Source organism: Carya illinoinensis, chromosome 9 (assembly GCF_018687715.1).
Source record: "Carya illinoinensis cultivar Pawnee chromosome 9, C.illinoinensisPawnee_v1, whole genome shotgun sequence".
Lineage (NCBI taxonomy): Eukaryota > Viridiplantae > Streptophyta > Magnoliopsida > Fagales > Juglandaceae > Carya > Carya illinoinensis.
Genome location: NC_056760.1, coordinates 39,562,171 through 39,579,009, shown reverse-complemented (window position 1 = coordinate 39,579,009; position 16,839 = coordinate 39,562,171). Strand labels below are relative to the sequence as shown.

Genomic DNA, 16,839 nt, shown 5'->3' with positions numbered 1-16,839 from the left:
TTGTAAAATGAGTTGATCAATGTCTTGGGATTTTCCTTCCATTGTTTTTTTTTTTTTTTTTCCGGTTTTGTAACGTTGATGGTTGGAGAAAAACGAGGGGAGATTTGGCTGGTTGAAAGTCAAGATTCTGGAAAGTTAATCAGATTGAAAAGGGAAATGGAAAACGGCTATACTACCGAGAGGAGAGAAAAAACCCATCTTGAGAGCACGAGAGCTGGGGAGATATATATCTTAACATTTTTCTTTTGTCTTGTGTTTGCAATATTTGAAATAAAAAGATTTGCACAGGTTTAAGATTTATATAAAATATATATATTTTTTAAAAATAAACTTTAAGTATTGTATCTAACGTTGCAATGTTTGAAATGTGTGAAAATTATAAGTAAAGAAAAATAATACTACGTAAATGGTCAAAACTCGAGACCTTTCGGATCAGCTAAATTTGGTAATGTTGAATACGATTTAATATTAAAAAAATATATTTTCGTATAAACATTTTCGCCAAAAGTCGATTTTCGCATGACATGGACGTGAGAGAAATCAGTATCCTCAGAAATGGGAACTTCCGTATTTAAGTTTATTTTGTCCACTTATTTTGACAATTCATATATTTTAATTTTTTTGATTTATTTTTTTATTTAATAATTAAGTAAGTGCTTATTAGCATATTGATATTTATTTTATATTTTTTTAAAATGTTTTTAAATGATAAAAAAAATTATGAATTAAAAATTTGTAAAAAAATAAGAAGTTAATTTTGATCTAACGGTGTAAATGTAAGAGGTCCTTCAAAGTTTTACTACATAGGTTTTACAAACTAATACTTTACCGATGAAAAATAAAATAAAATAAAAAATCTCCATCAAACCAATATTTATTACATTGAAAATGTGCTGTCAATTAGATGAAATTTATAAAAATAATACTATTTAGTCATCAGAAACTTACTGCTCAAAAAATCTTCTTGAAGTGACACCACCATGATGTCTAGTGATTTATTAAAAATCAAAACATAAAAACAATCAAATTAGAAACGAGTTAATGATATATATTACCCCTTTGAGTTTTGTTATATACAAGCATAATCGCGTATTACTTATTCATTCATATTTAAAATTTAAATTAATACTGTTTTCAATAAAATTTATTTTTTGACCAATCGCATCACATTGATATACAAATTAGTGTACAATTATATTTGCAACTATATTTTTCCTACCCCTTTTATTACCTCAAATTTAACTTTGCCCTCTTTTCCTAATGAACCAGCAGTTATCTCGCTGCTCATATTTCGCCATCCCATAATTCCTCAACAGTCCTGTACGGACCAAAAGTCTCATGGACAATGCCGAAGTTCCCTGTTACCAATCTTGCCTGCACAATAAACATCGGGAACATAATCGTCATTATACCATATTCATTGGACCTCATACACAATCCTTCAGAGACCCAGTAAAAGCATCATAGAGGGAATAGCATTTTTTTTTTTTTTTTTTTGGTAAACAAGTTTTTATTGATCAAAAGTGTACACGAGTCCAAGTATATGGGATTTATACAAGAGCAACACCTAACGATACAACAAAACTTAGGATCAATTCACTTTCTTTTTCTTTTTTTATCCTCCAATTCACTTGATAACATATTAGCAGGAAATAGCGACTGTATATGCTGGAAGGTAAAACCTATAGAATTGGCCATGAAAAAAATGGTGCGGTAAGTCCCGAAGAATAATTTAGAAAGAAAATGTCTAACTGAATACTTGCCTGCTCAATTTCGGACAATTTGCCGAGCAAGACTTCAGGTATAGACCAGTTGAAGATATCAAAGTTGTCCTTAATCCTTTCTTCATGTGTACTCTTTGGAAGCACACTATGACCCATTTGCAGGCCCCAACGAAGGGCTACTTGTGCAGGAGTTTTGCCTAGTTTCTCTGCAACCATACCTAGAATTGGATTCTTAAGAACGTCACTCTTGAGCCACGTGGAGCCAGGAGAACCTAATGGTGAATATCCCTACATAAGAAAACATCAGTGTTACCATTTTTAACAATTTTAAAACATTCAATTATAGAAATAAAAAATATTTAAATTTTCATATAAGATTTGCCTCCTCACAAATAGATAAACCATCTTAAAATACTGAATATACGTGTGTCCGCACAAATAAAAGCATTTCAAAATTTGCATACTCACAGATAAGTGAACTCCCTTGGATTTACAAAATGCATGTAATCCTGGCTGCTGCCACGAGGGGTGGCACTCCACTTGGTTAACAGCAGGAGGCACCCGTGCTACCTCCAACAGATCCCCAAGTTTCTTTGAAGAGAAATTGCTGACACCAATAGCTCGAGCCTTTCCAGAAACATAGAGTGCCTCCATTGCTTTCCACGTGCTAGGTATATCCGGTTGAATGAGGTTTTCTGGTTTAAAGCCTATTGACCCCTTCTTCATCCGGATTGGCCAATGGATCTTAAAAAGTTGAGCAGACTCATTTAGTCACAGTTAAATAATGTCCTCAATACCGCATTATCAAGAAGAAAACGATGTCAATACTAATATCTCAAACTGTAATTTTCTGAGAAGAATGGTGGCAAAATAGACAGACTCAAGGCATTCCATGACTTGGTCATAACCATGCGTGGAATTGTTTTGTTTTTATATCTATAAATAAATAAATAAATAAAGACCTCTTCTATTTCACTTTCAATAGGTAGTTCTAGGAAGCCTTCCTACAAGTTAGAAGACTGCAGGGTGTATCAATGCAAAAACTAGTGTACCAAGGTTAGATAACCAAATCGCTCATAAGCTTTAATCAGTGACACGTACAAGGTACAAGTCAAGATAATCAAGTTGCAAGTTTCGCAAAGTAGTATCCAAAGCCTCTGAAACATCTTCAGGTGCATGATCAGTGCTCCTGTGGATTATCTCATTTTTAGATGTAAAGAAAGCGTACAAGATTAGATCAAAGACCCTGTTAGTAACTTATAAAAGGAACAAAGCATAATCATTTTAAATGGAAACTCTATCCCCCACGAAACAAACCAGAGTTTAGAGGTAATCCACAAATCCTCACGCTTCACCACATCATCTTCAAATAGTTTCTTCAGAATGAAACCAATCTACAAGAAATGAGTAGTAGAAATCAGATCATGTACCTATCTTGCAAAAGCTTAAGCAATTTCAATTAGCAATAAAACAATACTTAGAACATCATCACTAATTATTTCGTGCGTATTAGAAAATAATTAAGTAAAGAGAAAATGGATGTGTCAGCACTTAGCCCCATATCCCAGCATGCGCACCATGACAAAACTAACTGGGAATACTCATGAAGGCGCCCTTCCATGTCATCGTTCAAATACCCAAATAGAAATCCCCAAAAAAATGCCTAGGGTATTCGAATATATAAGTAAATTTCATCCATGAAGATGGTCCACAAGCTTGAATCAAATTGGTTGACTAATATGCGACTCATGCTGTAGGAAGATCTAAAGCACCAAGTGTATCAGATACCTAAGGCAATTCTATAGCTTAGAATTTGATCGTAGTGAGACGATACTAAAGGCTCAAGGCGAGTGACACCAAGTTTTTAGAAAATATTTTACCTCCTTTTCATTGCCATAGAGCTGAGCGCAATCAATATGGCGGTATCCAACCTGCAGCACAAGTAAACATGTTGGCTTGTAGCAAGAGAGCTAATTAAGCTATTCATTACTACTTTTAACACCACAAAAATTAATCATGACGTCCATAAAAACTCCAAAACCTAAAATTGGCGACAAATAAAGAAGGAAGCGAAGAAGACCCTGATGGCAGTGGCCACGGCTTCGCCGACGAGGCTGGGGTCGATCTGCCCCGTCCCCAGCCCCACAGAAGGGATCTTAGCTCCCGTGTTCAACTCGAAGAACCGAATTTCGTGTGCCATTTCCATGCTGCAACTAGTGGAATGCAGAGACAGAGGGAGAGAGCGGACGAAACTTTTTCTTCTTTTTTTGTTTTTGTGAAGATATTTATCTATGATGGAAGACAACTTCTACCTCAAGATATCTTGTGAGGATACTGATGTGAAACGTATTTGGTTTTGAGTATTTATTTCCTTGATCTTTCAAATTAATTGACCAAACTTGTAGACATTTTCATGCAAGAGTGGATGGCGTGGCTCAATATCAGTGAAAGGGATCAAAAAATCTATATCTAATTATTTTTACGTATTATTTTGAGCAATTTATTAATATAATTAAACTATATATTAAAAGAAAATTCTAACAGTTAATCACATCAATAAAATACATAAAAAATATATAAAAATAACTATATATAACATTACTCAAAATTATTATTTAATTTCAATCTTATATTTACTTATTTCTTTTAAATAAAATATGCGACAATTTCATAACCTATAATTATATATACCATTAATCATATTTAATAGATAAAACAATATTTGCTTAGCATGTTAGGTTGAGAAGTGATCTGCTCATGACTTTGCAGACATTAGATTTTAAAAAATTTAGAACACTTCATAAACTATTTATTACAATTAATAATCGAGTAATTCCACGTTTAAGTAACTTCATGATTAAATTATAAAACAATTAAAAATCAATAATTTTCCCCGACAAGTTTACTTTGATTTCTGAGGCCAGAACGACTCAAACCACAACGCATCGAAAATCATGTAATTTGTAATCAATAAGGTCAATGAAAACCACAATACTTGCAGAAACCCAATGTCTGCTCACACCTCGCCATCCCAAAGTTCTTCAATGGTCCTGTAGGCACCAAAGGTCTCATGCACATATGCAGTACCCTTACCAAGCCTCTCCTGCATGAATAAACAAATTCAATCATTTATTAGAGAGCAACCGGAGGTGGTCTCCCTACTTGGGCGTGACAATAATAGCCACTCCATTCGCTGATAACTAGACGATTGGAAGCCGCAAACACTCTCTCAAGTCAAATTGAGCCATAGCCTAGACCCCAGCCACGCTAGGGAATTCAATCAATTCTTAAGTGGCTAATATTTAAAAGTTTAAACTGGATCTGAATATTATTTAAAAGTTTATAAAGTGGATCTATGTTCAGATTCAAACTTGGGACTTCACACCCTTGGTGATAAACAAATTCAATCATTTATAAACAAATGCAGCGCCCTTAATTTACAGTCATTTTATATCCTAGTGTACTTCAGAAACCACTGACTCTCTGCTGACAAAAAGTGGATCAAGAATAACAGTCATTTACAGTCATACCGACTCTCTGCTAACAAATTGGATCAAGAATAACTGAATAGAATACAAACGGCCAGTTAAGGCTCCGCAAATCATCTTAAAACATGTTTTCAAAATAAAATATCTAACAGGGATGGCAAGAATAACTGTAAGTCATAGAATTATTTTTTATTGCCACCGGGTATCCAAGAACAGCATCCCGGCTAATTCTGGTGGTGCACAAACCCTTGGTAAGGAGGGCTGTAAGTCGTAGAATTATATTTTGATAAGAAGGTTCAAAGAAAGATATATTCTCGAAATGCACACCTAGAATAGTGAGTACTGCAAGGTTAATTACCTGCTCAATTTCCGAGAACTTGGCGAACAAATCTTTGGGTATAGACCAATCAAAAACATCAAAATTTTCTTTGATCCTTTCCTCATTTGTGCTCTTAGGCAGTACGCTGTGACCCATCTGCAGCCCCCAACGAAGAGCCACTTGTGCAGGAGTCTTCCCTAACTTCTCTGCGATCATAAGGAGAATTGGATTCTGAAGCACCTCGTTCTTAGGCCACCTACCAGGGGCACCCAAAGGAGTATACCCCTGAAAAGAAAAGGCTCATCAAATAAATAACCGGAAATAGTGGTTCAAAGCAAGTATAAATGAAAAATAGATCCCTTTTGTTTCTAAAGCTCTGGCCATTAGTCTATTCTGCCAGATTTACTTACATAAATTATGACCCTTTTGGCATTCAGCACATAGAAATTATAAAAAAACTTTATATCTGCATACTCACAGATAAGTGAACTCCTCTTGATTTACAAAATGCATGTAGTCCTGGCTGCTGCCATGAGGGGTGACACTCCACTTGATTAACAGCTGGTGGCACTCGTGCTATGTCCAACAGATCCCCGAGCTTCTTTGAAGAAAAATTGCTCACTCCAATAGCTTGAGCCTTGCCAGAATCATAAAGCACCTCCATTGCTCTCCATGTACTTGGTATGTCGGGTTGGATAACATTTTCAGGCTTATAGCCAACCGTATCCTTTCTCATTCTAACTGGCCAGTGGATCTGCATAAGAAATTAACGAACTTAGCAACTGGAAGTTGTCTAATAATGAAATAAAAAGAAAAATTCCAGTGAGACTCCCAAAGTCTCTGTCTCTGGTTTTCTCTTGATCTATGTCATGGATGAAGCACACCATGATATATCATTAACCTAGTTGGACTCCAAGAGTCCAAAGGCAACTCATGTCATGTTATTAGTCACCAGACTGTAATTTGTTTTGATAAGTAGTCATCAGACCGTAATTCATGGAAGGTTATAGCTTAGTACATACGAGATACAGATCCAGATATTCAAGTTGCAAGTCCATCAAAGTTTTATCTAATGCCTTTGGCACATCATCTGGTGCATGATCGGTACACCTACAAATAAATATAGCTCAATTTAGACAAGGAAAAAAAATTCATGAAATTATGCTAGGAATCTATAAACAATGTTAGTGAAATCATAGTGCGGTTTCAAGTCAAGTAAGTATTAGACAAACCAGAGTTTGGAGGTAATCCATAAGTCCTCACGCTCCACTACTCCATCATTAAACAGCTTCTTCAAAGCAGACCCAATCTAGATAATCCAGAAATTAGGTCACAACATGACTATACACTTTTTAACGGATCAAGGTTCCCTCAAGTTTTTACCTGAACTTGAGGGCCTCAAGAAGGAGAAAGATAAACACATAAAGTGGCTCTCCAGAAATTATTATTTTTGCCTGAAATATTTATACGAGTAGCAAGAAATGATGTAAGGCCCACTTCATGAGTCTCTCTCCCACACTTGAGGCTCTCAAGTTCGGGTAACAACTTGAGAGGATCTCTTTCCTTTTTTAACTGTCATCAAAATCAAGGTGAAGCAATTTAGCGAAGTTCTCACCATAGATTCACGAACAAAATATTGATACAATCAATGCTGACAGAATATGCTTCCTGTTTAGCATAATATAATATAAATCTATAGCTTTCTGTCTAAGGGGCTAAAAAAAAAAGAAACTAAAAAAGATGTTTCATTACTTGAGAAAGTATCTTTGCACAAGCAAGAAAAAGAGGTAAAACATATTAGCTGAATGTTTATATTTACCGGAAGTACATAAATGGGAAGATGAATGGAAAGAGTGGACAAAATTATGTTTTTCTGAATATAAATAAATAAAAATCATGCTAAGGAGGAAGTATTGTATATCTAAAATGACCAAATGATCACGTGACCATTCATCCATGCATTTGACTTATATGGTGCAGATTTCCTCGGATCATGTTGTCAGTTGTTATTCATCTCGTTATGCAACTAAAGAGAAGAAGAATAGATGTATATCTATCAGAGTTTTAGTGCTATATAAGCTACCCAAATTTACACTTTACAATCACCTGTATGCCAAATTCTACTAGCATTCAATATCTATATCTACTATGTAGGAGTTCCCTAAAACAGCATATGATACAAGAAAACTCTGCAGATGCGCTTATATCAAACAAACATATTCAACGTGACTGCTAACATCACCTAAATCGCTTACACTGCCCTGTTTTTGTGGATGACAATGAACATTTTTTTCTTTTTTGTTTTGATAGGTAAGGATGACAATGAACATTTTTTTTGTTTTGATAGGTAAGGATGACAATGAACATTTAATAATGAGCCATGCCAAAAAGGTGAAAGCGACTTCCAATAACAAATCTATATTACAAAAGGGAATTGCTAGTCTTCAGCAATGTCTTTGTAAATCCAGTGGCAAGCTTGAGATGCAATACAGTAATATGAAAGGTGAAAATGCACCTGATAGCCCCCTGCAACTTGAGATAACTGGTTATTCTTTCAAGTATGTATAGATTTTCAATTATGATGAAAACCATTGACATAATTTTCCAGGAAAAAGGGACCTACTATGGGAGAGCACACCAGAGTCAGATGACTAAACAAAATGCCATGATATGAAATGGCAAGTAAGATGGTATACTGTATATATAAACCATTAACAGACAAAAAGAAACAAAGCAGAGAAAGATACAATGATGATGATCGGTTTGGTACTATGCAAAATTACCTCCTTCTCATTTCCATAGAGTTTAGCACAATCAATATGCCGATATCCAACCTGCAATTGGCAAAAACTAACCACTAATAATATATCAGCTGCAGGGAAACTGCAAAACCATTTGATTTTGAAATGATACTGAAAAAATGTTGTGAAGAGCTTTGACAGTTGTTAAAAACAAAAATACAAAAGAAAAGATATTATAATTTTTTAATGAAGAAAAGTCATTAAATACCTAACCCAACCCTGCCAAATCATATTTCCTTAATCCAACTACGTAATTTTCTTCTAATGATTACCATCGTTTTTATTACTCGTCACAAGAAAGCCAACCAACAGTCAGAAAAAGAATCCTGTTTCATTTTTTATGCACCTAGGTACACATGTTTGAAATCATTTTAGAAGCAAAAAACCCTGATGGTTGTGGTAATGGTGTTGCTGAAGGCACCAGGGTTGGACTGCCACATCTCATACCAACCAAAGGGGTCTTGGGCAAAAAAGGGATTGTGTGATACCCCCATATGATAAGATTGAGGATAGGTGGTATATGGGATCTCACATTGGGAAAGAGAAGTTCTTGCTCTTTATAAGGTTCTAATGGGACTCCAATTGTATCATTGACTAGTCCTTTTGGAGTATGGGCCATGTGTTTTGGACCTTCCATTGGGGCATTACATATTGAAAATTTGATCTCGGACCAGAATTCCACTTAGTGACTACCAATGTATTTCCTTTGGTACTTTGTTTTGAAGCAGAGTGCTGCTATTGTTAGCCTAAGCAGAGAAAACAAGTAGATGAATTTGGCTTCGGCCTTGTCAACTTTTCAGTATTTATCAGATTTTCAAAGTAACACACTGGATTCACATAAGTTTCGAATCCAAAGCCAACATGGGGAGAATCCCTATTCCACCGGAGGAATCTCAGAAGTTTTTCGTTGAATAGTGCATGACATGGACAAGCAACAATAAAAGAAAGCAAAACCTCGTAAAATATATGACTCTAAAATATATGATTCGAACTTAAATAATTGATGGGGAAAGGGAACATATCAGAGATTTTGAGAAGCTCCATAAGAAATAGTAAAGCTACTCTACTTCTCAAGGCACTCAGTAAACTAAAGCACGGATTTTTTTCATCTTTCTTATAAAATTATATAACGAAATATCCATAACTCTTAAAAGCACAAAAAATTCACCACCATCATAATCATCGTCATTTTTCTTATAAATTAGCAACGTGATGGCATGCGGCCACTAGTTCATTTATAAAGAAGGTGTAAAACGAAGACCTTAATGGCAGCGGTCAAGGCTCCGCCGACGCGTTCAGCCTCCGCCCGCCACGTCCCCATCCCTACCGAGGGGATCTTAGCGCCGGTGTTCAATTGAAAGAAGCGAATTCCGTCCGCCATTTTCAGACTTCCTCGATTCGTATGTCCACACCAAGCTGATACTGACGCAGAGTAGTGAGTAAGGGAGACCGTGTGAAACTCCGGCCTTTCATTAAGAGAAGGCCGGAGGAGGAGGCACTGGTCCTTCACTGCTACGTGGCGAGATCATGTGGCGATGAGATTGTATCTTCGCCGGTGGTTTCAAAGGCCAGTAACATCGTTACGGCCTCGGGTCGAACTCAAAACGGAATCCAAAATAATTGCAAAACTCGAACACCACTTGTTTTACTGTTAAATTTATCCTAAGTTACTTCCAACATTTTAGTTTAAAATTTTAAACTCTCCCCAATCTTAAAAAATTCAACAATTTAACATATGTTAATAAGATTTATAAAATCTAATTATTCACAACTCAATTTAACTCATCTTAATATCTAAATATAATCTAAATATGCAATGAGCAGAGAAAAATTTTAAATTCCATTTCGATGACTATTCGGATTGAGGTACTAAAACAAAATATTTCGATACCGATACGTTTTGATGAATCGTTTCGAGATAATTTTTATATAAATAAATAAATAATTAGTTATATATATAAAAACAATCATATATATGCATATGTATAAATTATATTTCAAACTAACTTAAATATATATAACTATAAATATTTTTATAGTCTTTATATAAAATATATTAATTATAAAAATGTATTTTTTTTGTTTGAATTCAGAGATAAAATGAAATAGGATAGTTTTAAATTAAAGATGAAAGTTGAATAAAATATTATTAAAATATTATTTTTTTAATAATACTATTGTTTTAAAATTTGACAAAGTTGAATTGTTTATTATATTTTGTATGGGAATATGAAAAAATTGTAATGATGAGATGAGATGCTTTCTAAAACCAAACAAGACTTAAAATTGTAACACTTGAAGGACTTAGGGCAAGTTTGGTAGATGAAAATTTTCATCTCAAATTCAAAATTATCATATCATTATTACAACTTTTTCTAATTTTCACACAAAATATAATAAACAATTCAATTTTTTCAAATCTCAATACAACTTATTCAAATTTTAAAACAATAATAATATTAAAAATAATATTTTAAACTCTCATTTCAAACTCAAAATTGTCATCTCTACCCTTAAACCTCCCCTACTAAAACTTATGTTGGGTGCACATCTATTATCTCTTCTCTCCGAAGCTCTTCCTTGAACTCAAAAGATCTGTATAATGATTTCAGCCCATCTCCATCGCTCTCAAGCTCTCTCTTTCTACTCTCTCAAGTACTACTCTCTCCCCTCACATTTTTTGACATCTGACAAAAGCTTAATATTTATCTATTTCTTTGCTCTTCAGTAATATTAGTAATATTTCTCTCTCTCTCTCTCTCTCCAATCATTTTTTTTGGTTGGTGATGGTTTAGAAAAAAAAAAAAAGTTGTAAATTGGGCTGCTTATTTTTTTTCGATTGGCAATGGTTTAGGAAAACAAAAGTTGTAAATCAGCCTGCGAAGATGGGTTTGGTTGCGTTTGGTACTGAGAGTACCTCAAGTATTCTCAACACTTCTCACTACTATTTATTACTTTATTATTACTTTTCACATAATGTTACTACTATTCATTACTTTTTACCTATTTTTTATTACTATTCATTATTTTATGATTATTTTTTACATACTTTTTATTATTATTCATAACTCTTCTCAATACTCAAAGCCACCCGAAGTCTATCGAGATGGAATATGTTGGAGACAGACGGGATCTATTGAGATGGGATCTATGGAATATGTCGATATGGGTAAAATTGAAGGAGACGACCAAGGCCTTTTTTAGTCTTATTTTGTTGTCTTTGAACATGGCCTTTTTTAGTCTAATTTTGTTGTATTTAAATTTTTGTTTGGATGCTAAGAAAATGTGTTTATGTTTGGATGGCGAGAAAATGTGGGATCTTGAGTTTGATTTTTGTTTTCTTATTTCCACCAACCCTTAGATTAGACAACTGTCACTCTAATTTATCAAGATTAATCTACACCTATGTGAAGGAGAGATCGTAGTCTAGAGGGAGAGAAAGAGAGCAACAGAGGGTGGGGAGAGAGCAGGTGACTGGGTGGGGGGTGGAAGGGAGGGAGAGAGAGGGGGAAAGAACAGTTTAAAATAAGAAATTTAAAATATATATAGTGTATAGTTTGAGATTATGAGTTACATAATCTCGCACCAATGTGCTTTTAAAAAAATATTGAATTAGTATTTAATATGATTACTTTGCAAAGGTAATTGTCTTAAAGATTTGTTTGTTATATTCATAATTTTGTTACACTTCTTCTACGTATAAGCCCCAGATAGAGTTGCTGTGCAATCAGATGATGTGGCATGAGGACACTTCAACCCATATATATAAAAAAAATAAAAAAATAAAAATAAATAAACAAAAAAAAAAACACAACAATTAAGAAAGCAGATGAAAACATCCAAAGCACATCTATTTTGATTTTTCATCGATCTTAGTATGGGAGTAAGTTGAAGGAGAGAGTCTTCGTCTGGTCTTGTGGTCGTCTTCGATCAACCCAACAACAATTCCCATTTCATCAACCCAACAACAATCTTCAATCTCCTTCTTCACAAACCAAGCGTTGTTTCTTTCTTCTTCTTCTTTTTCTTGTTTTTTTTTCCTCTCAAGCTAGATATGGTGTTGTTAGGGGATGAAACGTCCGCTTCTTCTTTGCAATCACCCGATGAAGGCCAATTCACGTTGATGCCTCAGAGGAATGATCGAGTCTCTGCCCAACAAGGTTCGGTGTTTCGATATACAGAATTTAATTAGAAGTGAGAACAGGTGAAAGAGACTAAGTTTTGATCGAGAAGCAAATCTAAAGAATGTACACAAAATGCATGACTTGTGGAAAGGTGTATGATTTGAGTAAGGATTTGGGTGTGAACAAGTGAAAATGTTGATGGAAAATATTTACTAAAAATTAGTTGTTAGAGAAATTAAATATAAAACAACAAAAAATGTAATATAATCTTTTACTAAGGTCCTTGAAAAGAAAGGAAAATACAAACAAGAAAATAATGAGCTCGTTTGTTTCTTGGGAAACAAACGAGGGAAAAGAGAAGAATATAGTTTGCATGAAATTAGATCTGGTCATGAAAAACCATGAAGATTTAAGGTACAAAGAAAAACTTATATAGAAAAATATACGCACCTGACAAAGGGAATGTCTCATTCTAAGAGGGCCATGGGAAGACAAAGGGAGGGAGGGATTATGAGGGAGAGAGAAATAAATAAATTATTAAATAGCACGTTGTTTGCAGCAAATGCTTGCAAGAAGCATTTTTCATTTTGTTATGGGCTGATGTGGCAATGTTACATCACCTATTAAATAGTCAAACATCGAGCATTGACTAGACATGCCGTGTTAATATCTTTAGATCAATAATCAAACATTTGACTATTGATTGAATGACATGACATGTCAGCATGACACATACTGTGGACGGGCCTTGTGATGGCGATGCAAGAAGGGTCATCCGCAATGCTACTAGGAGGGCTAGGCTTACCGAGACTACGAGGGTGGCTTTGGGCTACTTGCATGGTTCGGATAGTGGAGCCCAGGGCACTACCACAAAGGATCAATTGCATAACAACTGGATAAGATCTTGTTGAACAACAAATCCCTTGATTTTAGAATATAATGACAAGGCAAATCTCTTGATTTTAGATAATGAGACAGATTGGAGGAAGCTGACCAAGTTGTTGCTTTTTAAATTAGGGATTTTATTGATTTGTTAATTAGTATATTTGTATCCTTAATCGTAGGAGTTGTTGGGTTTAATTTCCTTAATTTTAGGGATTTGATTTGTTTAGGGATTGTGATCGATGGGGGAGCACTAGTCTAACCCTAGTACTTATTTTCGATTTTGCATTGTATTCAATTATTATGCTATTTTGAATAAAAGTTTAAACACTTGTGATTAGTGTTAGATGAGCTTGGAGGTTTAAAGTTCTTCTCCAAACTTGATCTAAGGGCCAGGTAGCATCAAATAAAGGTGCATGAAGGGGACATTCACAAGACGACTTTTTGAACTCACAATAACCACTTTGAGTACTTGGTGATGCCATTTGGTCTATGCAATGCTCTATTAACGTTTCAAGCATGCATGGACCAAATCTTTAAGTAGTACTTGAGGAGGTATGTGTTGGTATTTTTTGATGATATTCTTATTTATTCCAAGACATGGAAGGATCATTTGGAGCACTTGGAGGTTGTTTTGGGGGTGCTACTTGAATACTCTTTGTATATTAAGTTGTCTAAGTGTGCATTCGGCCAAAAGGAATGTGAGTATTTGGGGCACTTGATCTCACATGAGGGGGTAAAGGTGGATTAAAAAAAAAATTGAAGCAATGGTGGCTTGACCCAAACCAAAGACCATCACCGAATAGAGGGGCTTTCTAGGGCTCACGTGTTACTATAGAAAGTTTATCAAGGATTATGCTTCTATTGTAAGACCATTCACCAACATGCTCAAGAAGAATAATTTTGTTTGGAGTGAAGAGGCGGAGATGGCATTTGAAATTTTGAAGAAAGCCATAACAACTACACCCGTCCTTGCTATGCCTAATTTTGATAAGGTGTTCGAGTTACATATGGATGCAAGCAATGTGGGGGTAGGTGCAGTATTAACACAAGAAGGAAGGTCACTAGCCTTCATTAGCAAGGTCCTTGGTGTTCAAAAGAAATGGGGGAGAGTGTAGCACAGGAGATGCTTGCTACCATGGAGGCCGTGAGGGTATGGATGCCTTATTTGTTAGGGTAGAAGTTTTGGATAGTCACGGATCAACAACTTTTGAAGCATCATTTAGAGAAAAGAATCACTACTCCAGATCAACAAAGATGGGTATCTGAGTTGCTTGGGTTTGAATTTCAATTGGTGTTTAGGCCAAGTAGGGAGAATTGAATAGCCAATGCCCTATCTAGGAGGGAAGATGGTGAGGTGTTGGAGGCCCTTTCAGGTCCTTCATGAGGAGTGTGAGATGAGATTAGAGAGGGAATAAAATTTGATCTAAGGTGTAAGAATATGATAGAGAAGTTAGATGTGGATGCTAAGGGAGTAAAAATCTATCAGATGCGTGATGGGCTTCTAAAGTTTAAGGGGAGAGTAGTGGTGCCGAGTGTGGGAGATCTTAGAAGGAAGATTTTAGGCCACTTTCATGATACCAAGGACACTCAGGGGTGTACCATACTTGGGTAAGGATGGCTAACTTATTCTATTGGGATGGCATGAAAGGTGGTGTGACAGAGTATGTTAGGAGGTGTGACACTTTCCAAAAGATTAAGAGTGAAAGTAGCAAGCCCAAAGGGTTGATGCAACCTTTACCAATCCCTACGCACACTTGGGAGGATGTCACCATGGATTTTGTAGAGAGGTTGCCACTTTCCAACGGATGTGATGGGATGCTTGTGGTAGTAGATCACTTGTCTAAGTATGCACACTTCATTGCAATGGTGCATCCATACACGGCCAAGATTGCTAAAATTTATGTGGATCATGTGATGAAGCTCCATGGTATGCTAAGGAGCATTGTGATGAATAGGGACCGAGTGTTCATGAGTAAGTTTTGGAGGGAGTACTTCAAGATGCATGGAACGGAATTGGCATGAAATTCAACCTATCACCCTCAAACCGATGGCCAAACGGAGGTAACCAACCAGTCTCTTGAGCAATACCTTAGGTGCTTTGTGCGCCAATATCCGAAGAAGTGAGAGGAGCATTTGGCTTAGACTGAATTTTGGTATAACACCTCGTACCACCAATCAATCAAGATGACACCATTTGAGGCTCTCTATGGAAAGCCACCATTGGTGTTTATAGCCTATGAAGTTGGGAGTTCACCTAATGAGTTGCTGGATATGAAGTTTAAAGAGAGGGATGAGGTCTTGAAAGTACTCAAAAAGAATTTGGCACATGCTCAAGACTAAATGAAGAAGCACTTTGACAAGGGAATGAGCATGGAGTCCTTTGAACCGGGAGATTGAGTCTTTCTCAAGTACTTACGAATGGAGCACAAGGCACTATCCAAGGCAATGTTGAGCAAGTTGAGGGCTAAATATTTTGGCCATACCGAGTGTTGGATAAGTGCAGACAGCTTGCTTACAAGTTGGACTTACCGACCAGGGTTCACATTCATCTTATTTTTCATGTCACATGGCTAAGGAGGAAGGTTGGAGATCCAACCAATGTGGTGAATGAATTTCCCATGGTGAACAAAGAGGGACGAATGGCAATTAAACTCAAGAAGATCTTAGAGTATAGGCATGTAAGGAAGGGCGGCCAAGTGAGAACCGAATCCTTGGTTCAATGGAAGGGACTTTCAAATGAGGATGTTACATGGGAGAGCGTTTGAGTTCTCAATGAGCAATTTCCAGAGATTAACCTTGATGAGAAGGTCGGTTTTGAAGGGCGGATGATTGATGGTGATGCAAGAAGAGCCATTTGCAATGCCACTAGGAGGGCTAGAAGGGTGGCTTTGGGTTGTTTGCATGGTTCGAATGGTAGAGCCCAGGCCATGCAAGACACGACCACGAATGACCAACTGCATGACAACTAGATAAGATCTTGTTGGATGATAAATCCCTTAATTTTAGGGGATGAGTATGAGGCAAATTCCTTAATTTTAGAAGATGAGGCATATTAGAGGAAGTTGACCCAATTGTTGCGTTTTAAATTAGAAATTTTATTGATTTGTTAATTAGTATATTTGTTTCCTTAATCTTAGGAGTTTTTGGGTTTGATTTCCTTAATTTTAGGGGTTTGATTTGTTTAGGGATTGTGATCGATAGGGAGGTCTAGTTGAACCCTAGTACTTATTTTCGATTTTGCATTGTATTCAATTATTATGCTATTTTGAATAAAAGTTTAAACACTTGTTTTCGAGAATTGAGTGTTATTGTCTTGATTTTCACCATTCAATCATTCGGATCTTGGTGTTGCCTCGAGGTAACCCTAGATTCATCCACCCAACATGATAGTAAACACTTGAATGCGAGTGAGGCTTCCATCACCTTGTCCCTAACACCATTGTAATTGTAATTCCACGGGACATTTGTAGAGGAGGGGGCTTGGAAATTTTACTTATT

At 35.8% G+C, this 16,839-nt stretch overlaps 1 protein-coding gene across 8 annotated transcripts in view; it reads right to left on the bottom strand.

Moving 5' to 3' along the window:
- Positions 1-9,960, bottom strand: part of LOC122275207 (NADPH-dependent aldo-keto reductase, chloroplastic-like) — a 61,856-nt gene extending 51,896 nt beyond the window's left edge. Inside the window, exons 1-13 of one of the 8 annotated variants that reach the window (XM_043084181.1) lie at positions 9,594-9,944; positions 8,315-8,365; positions 6,764-6,840; positions 6,554-6,641; positions 6,010-6,285; positions 5,571-5,816; positions 4,747-4,827; positions 3,605-3,655; positions 3,042-3,118; positions 2,826-2,913; positions 2,193-2,468; positions 1,764-2,012; positions 1,108-1,374 (exon numbers count right to left, since the gene is read on the bottom strand). In XM_043084181.1, the coding sequence (XP_042940115.1) occupies positions 1,285-1,374; positions 1,764-2,012; positions 2,193-2,468; positions 2,826-2,913; positions 3,042-3,118; positions 3,605-3,655; positions 4,747-4,827; positions 5,571-5,816; positions 6,010-6,285; positions 6,554-6,641; positions 6,764-6,840; positions 8,315-8,365; positions 9,594-9,713 (1,770 nt within the window). In that variant the 5' untranslated portion in view covers positions 9,714-9,944 and the 3' untranslated portion in view covers positions 1,108-1,284. Of the gene's footprint in view, positions 1-1,107; positions 1,375-1,763; positions 2,013-2,192; positions 2,469-2,825; positions 2,914-3,041; positions 3,119-3,604; positions 3,656-3,804; positions 4,072-4,746; positions 4,828-4,900; positions 5,474-5,570; positions 5,817-6,009; positions 6,286-6,553; positions 6,642-6,763; positions 6,841-7,146; positions 8,371-9,593 lie in introns of those variants that run through there. The other 7 variants (XM_043084184.1, XM_043084185.1, XM_043084187.1 and 4 more) reach the window with 7 other exon arrangements.
- Between the last annotated feature and the right edge of the window lie 6,879 nt (positions 9,961-16,839).